Below are 6000 nucleotides of genomic sequence, written 5' to 3'. Positions count from 1 at the left end.
GTTCTCCATTGTTCCTCAAGCTAATTTTCCCTCGTGGCTTGTCCATTGTAATCTACACCGGTGCTATTAATGCAAAGAAAAGTTCTTGTTCCTCTCAAGGTGTTTCCTTTAAGGCTATAGTTGTGCATGGGCATGAGAAAGTCTCTCTACGGTGAACAGTAGCACTTCACTATTACCCAGAATGCACTGGAAAAGTTAACACCCATTTTTTCTTTTTTCTTTTTCAACAGGAGAGAAGCCAAGAAGAAACTTGTCAGTCCGAAGGTAGAGGGAACACGTAAAAAGCAAAGCATCTGGATTGGAGAAGCAACGTTTCCACTTGTATTTTTCTCTCTCAGGGGGATTTCTGTCACCCTTCTATGAACTGTTGACTTGTTTGGCTCTTGCACAGACGCAGTGGAGTCAGCTTCTGTAGTTTTTGGCATTCCAAAGGTGTGAGAGATAGAGAGAAGACGGCTGGAGTGGAGGGAGGAGCTCCAGTGCTCTGCGTGTCAGGGCTCTGTTCAAATGGTAAATAGATGGTCACATGGGGCAATTTTAGGTCCTCAGGGAGTGGGGAAAAAGGGAGGGAAAACAACAAGACGTTACGACACTACAGTGGAGGACTTTGGTCTGTCTGATGGGCAGGAAGCAAAGACTTTCGCCCCCTAGTTTAGAGGACGTTTCCAAATAGAAGGTTTTGGAATATTTGCCATGTTGTGGTGACACTGGAGATTTAACACTTTTCACCAGTCCCCCGGAAGGGTTCTGGACTCTCTTTGGAAATTATCCTTTGTGGCAGAGGTGTCTTCCATCAAGCCTCTGCCCACTTTCTTTCTTCTTCTTCTTTTTTTTAAATTATCATCGGACACCTGACAGAGGAACAAAGATGCCCACAAACTTCACTGTGGTAAAAGTTGAGGACATGGGGGATGGCAGCAACAGTGGAGCTGTAGCTGGAGGCAGCAGACCAATCAGTTTGGACAAAGTCTTCCAGGAAGAGGGGGATGTTGGCTCCCCGGAACCCGAGCCAGGTAAGACGGCATATCTGCTTGGTGTTAAACCAAACTAAAGGAGGGTTCTGCTGAAGCAGAAGAGTCATCCCTCCCAGGATGCGCCGAGATAAGAAAAGACAAAGTGTGCACGTATGATAAAGTCAGAGAGTGATTCTGTGAGTAAGGCTATACAAACGGAAAACCTCTGACATTGGCGAACGCAAGCCATAACATGCACATGCTTTATACACAGAGGAAAGAGTTTAAAGAGCTCAACCAGCTGGAACTTGCGCTGGGCATGAATGATGTGGCTGGGTGGGGGGGCCCAATGTGTTGTCTGGTTATCACAGTCCTAAGTGATTGTTTTAGCTTTATCACAAGCTTAAACTACCATGAAAGAAGTTTCATAAGCAATTTTCATAAAACGTGTTTAACCTACATAGATTGGGTTTTTTTTTTCCATTTGTGAGCTCCAAATGCTTTTCCTGTAAAACAGAGTTTGCTACAAAATTTCCTGTCATGTAAACAAATAACCTGACAAAAGCCGAAATGATTAGATCCCCAGAGAATGTAACGCAGCTTGGGAAACATGAGAACATGTGCATGTTTACAGTGCCACACTGGATTCATACCCCTTGAGTGTTTTCCATTTTGTCACGAACCATGAGCTTCAATGTATTTATTGGGATGTTCATAGGCCAACATAATGTAGTGCAAGGAAAACCGTGCATGTTGCTTGCAAATATAAATATGAAAAGTCTAGCCTGCATTGTTTTTGCGTTCATCTCCCTTTACACTGACAGCCATAAGTGAAATCTATTGCAAGCAAATTCTTTCAAGAGCCCAGCTGTGTAAATGCATCTGGAGATCTGTTAGAGAAGTTTAAAGCAGGGATATGTTATAAAACAATATCTCAAGCTTTGGAGCAATGAAGGTGCTCTGATAAGATGAGATCAAAAATGAACCTCCTGAACTGCAGGCAGGTGTATGGTGATGCATTGGCTAGTACTGCTGCAAAGAGGTCCTTGCTTAAAATCCCATCCTGCTCTTACTTACACACGTCCTCTCATGTGTTCTCTCCAGTTACCTCAGTTTCCTCTCAGTTTCCTCTGTCTTGTAAAAACTCGTTACTTTTTGGTCAGTGGGTCCCTCTAAAATAGGGGTGGGCAATCCTGGTCTTTGAGGTTCTGGTGTTCTGCAACTCTGAGATGTCTCCCTGGTCCAACACACTTCAATCTGAATCGCCTCCTAAGTGCAGTCGAGTTCTCCAGAGTCCTGCTAATGTCCTCATTATTTGACTCTGGTGTGTTAAAGTAGCGATGCATGTAAAAAGTCGCAGGACACCGGCCCTCGAGGCCTGCAGTTGCCGACCCCTGCTCTAAATCAAGGATCTGCAACTCCAGTCCTTGAGTGCCACTGTCTGGGCAAATTTTGGATGCAGCCCAACAGATCTAAAGCAAAAGAATGGTTTGTGGCCAGGCCTTTGTAGAATTTGCGGGGATGCCAAGACGCAATTTGATGCATCTGAAAATTGCAGGACAGTGGCAATGTTGGAGTTGCAGTGTTGTTGCGTTCTGTATCTAATTTGGCCCTAAGTTTCAGTGTGTCCGTGCATGGCGGTCTCTCCATTATGTGATGGACTGGTCACCTGTCCAGGCTGTACCCGGCCTGTCACTCAATGACTGCTAGAAACAGGTACCATCTCCCTGCAACAGCGAAGTGAGTATGGATGGACGGTTGAAAAGCAAAATAATATAGATAGTGAAAATGTCACGCTGGACATCACCATGTATGCACAATGCATGGTGGTGGAACTATAGTTCTGTAGGGAATCATTTCAATATTTTTAGGGACAGTTAGTCAAAGTTGATGTGAAGATGGAGGCAAATATAGAGAAATCCTGGTAGAAAACTGCAACAACAACAAAAAAAACATGGTGGGAGGGTTTTGCTGGAGGTAATTAAGTGGCTGTAGGTTCAAAATATGTGAAGTTCAAGGGACATGAATGCCACCACAAGGCACTGTAACAATGAAACTCTCATTCCAGAAATCCACAGAATAAAGGAAACTGGTATTACCTGTCAGTGGAGGTCAAGTGACTGACTGAGTTGTTCTCTACTCATTGTTTTATGTTCAATAGGCTGACTAACTTGCGTGGCAGCTCCTCTGTCATCTGTGTCCATGTTTCAGGGTGTGTACGAATCAGCAAAATACTATTACACACAATTTCAAAAATATTTTATTTTTTATTTCTTTCGAACACGATAGAAGTACAAAATCACACATTAACATGGAACGCAAAATACACATATTTTTGTATAATAATGAGTAAGAAACTTATGAACTCCTACCCTATAAACTCATACAATATTTTTAGATAGACCCTCATTATTAAAAGAAAAATAGGACTATGACATTAGTTAATGTTTCCATCTTATCAGGGTTTACATGTCTAATACAGCCATTCCCACACACTCATATGCGTTAGTCTCAATTTACATATTTGTGCTAACTCTCACCCATATTTCTATATTTTCTGAAAATGGCTTCCTTATATTTCCTTTTAAATTAGAGGATATATGATGACGAAAAAAAACTATATTCAGACATCTGGACCCCAAATAATAATAATAATAATTACCACAGAAACTGTGGCTTTGTTTTGTTCTGTATTATGTTGACTGAAAACAAAAGACCAACTTTGTTTTCTTGCTGCACCTGTTTCATCAGCTGATGAATGCAATTTCCGAAGTCAATTTTCTATATAAAAAAAAGTAGAAATTGCATTATACACAGTAGAATAACAGTAGAACAAAGTAATCAATCTTTTGTCATCACAGCAAAACTATGCACTAATAATGCATAACCAAACATTTTAAAACAAAACAGATGACTGAGTTAGTTGTGATTTTAAACACTCAAATTCTCAAGTGGAAATATAAAATACATATTATATGCTTATAATCTAAATTTCATCATGAAATCAGAGAATTATAGCACTATTGGTTTTTTTTTTTATCCAAATAATTTTTTTGAAGGACAATATAGAATTTGGTTGATTCATAGGAGGTGGTTCTTACTTTCTACTGCATGCCATGCTGGTAGGGGAAGAAGTCTCAGCCTGTAACATTCACACCCTCAGACTCCAATGCCAAGTGCTGATTAGGCAAGATGCTAACTGTATAAACACCATCTCAGCACCATCATTTTCTAACAGGGTACTGCTAAGATCAGGTTTCGTTCTGACCCACTTTCTGCCTGTTTTACCAACCGACTGGAAATTGACGCAATGTTTAGAGAGGATTTGTTCTCTTAAGTCTATTTACATAAACTCCAACGCTTAGTCTAAAGAGAGAGGAAAAAAATCAGGATGTCGAGGAAGATTTTAGACATATTAAACCTCCTCACTCATGGAATGTGTTTTAGGTACTGAAACTGATTAGATTACGGTTCAGAAGATTATGACGAGTTATCAATAACTGAGCTTATTCATAGCTCAGTTATTGATATGACTGTAACATGTCGACAGGCTCTCTGCCCCCGCCTCCTTTCTGCCATTCCTTTGGTACATTCATACTTAGACCTGTGTGACTCCAATATATTTCACATCATGGTTCCACAATAAGCACACAGCCACAAACTCCTAGGGTTATTTTTTCTCCTTCCATTTAATTCAATGCAATTTGCTGGCAATAGAAAATCAATCTATGTTTGTCCTTTACTGGAGTTTTAGTTTTAGCAAAGTTCTCTGAGCCTATGGGAAATTTTGGTTTGGTTGTATACAAAAACATTGTGTGTTTCTTTTACTGGCTTTTTTTTTTTTTACATTTGAAATTTAAGGCTTGTATGTTTTGTACATTTAAATGACTTCTGGTTTCTGGATCTACCAATTCAGTCATTGAATTTTCTGGAAGCGAAATACAAAAGGAAAAGCCAGTATAGCGGATACTACAGCCAAGGATAGTTAAAATACTAAACAATGGGAATCCTGCATTGTACATGAACTTGATGAATTGATTGTATAAATAACCTGCAGTTTTTCATGTGGAAATATTAACATGTAGTGACTATAATTGACCTTGTTTTAAATTATTTGCTATATATGTTAAATAAGTTATGTGAAAGCATTTGAGGTTTTATATAAACCTACAGGTGATTTGGCCTGTGTACTTTGAGTTAATTTTAGTTTCTAAATTTTATACCCAATATCTTGTTAGCTTTTTTTTCTTTATTAAAGTCTCTTTAAGGTCAGATTAGATGCATAATACTAAACATAGAGCATAATTTTCTAAATGCGTAAATATTCAGAAATTATTTCTAAATGCGTAATATGTTACTTCCGTAAGTAACATGTTGCGTAACATATACGCCAGAAGTAAGCATGCTGCTTATTATAAAGGAAAGAAGATGCAACAAGCACAGTGTAGTATTGGAAAACATATTTATGGAAGATAACAAAAAAAAAGAAAATTATAAGGAAAGGAGCTTCACTGTAAAAATCTCAGTGCACACAAAAAATGACCTGGTGAGAATTTCAGACCTGAGAAATCACCTAAAAAACTTTAATCCAGGATAGTGTGGTATGGATCAAATAAAAGTAGCAGAACAATGCACAAACCGCAGTAACATTTGACCAGACTAGAGTAAAAAAAAAAATGTAACAATAATTGGAAAAAAAAAAACAGTTGTCACACTCCATTTGTCTTATTACTGCATTCAGCAGGGTCACAGTGCGCACAGCTCAGTTTTCATTCCATGATCTATAATGAAGAGCTGCGTGGCTATGAAGAAGAACTGGTGACAGATAATTGACCAAATTGAACAGTATGAGACTGCTGTACCAAAAGATGAAGGCAAAAATTCAACGGGACAGGCTTTAGCTGTGCTGTTTTGAAGAAATCTGGCGCCAGAAGCTCTTCAGATAGTCACACACCATGTAATTGCAAATTACTGACACTCAGATCCATCAAATGCAGTGTTTAAAATTGTTTTTGAACTGGTATTTTAGACTGTCATGGATATAGAT

General features: G+C 39.0%; 1 protein-coding gene across 1 annotated transcript in view; it reads left to right on the top strand.

Moving 5' to 3' along the window:
- Positions 1 to 211: 211 nt before the first annotated feature.
- The window catches only part of LOC102219097 (solute carrier family 12 member 7-like), a 28138-nt gene continuing 22349 nt past the window's right edge, over positions 212 to 6000 (top strand). Inside the window, exon 1 of the mRNA XM_014474559.2 lies at positions 212 to 1013. Within this exon, the coding sequence (XP_014330045.1) occupies positions 869 to 1013 (145 nt within the window). The 5' untranslated portion in view covers positions 212 to 868. The remainder of the gene's footprint in view (positions 1014 to 6000) is intronic.

Source organism: Xiphophorus maculatus, chromosome 6, assembly GCF_002775205.1.
Source record: "Xiphophorus maculatus strain JP 163 A chromosome 6, X_maculatus-5.0-male, whole genome shotgun sequence".
NCBI classification, from domain to species: domain Eukaryota; kingdom Metazoa; phylum Chordata; class Actinopteri; order Cyprinodontiformes; family Poeciliidae; genus Xiphophorus; species Xiphophorus maculatus.
This window is presented reverse-complemented; position numbering and strand designations above follow the sequence as displayed.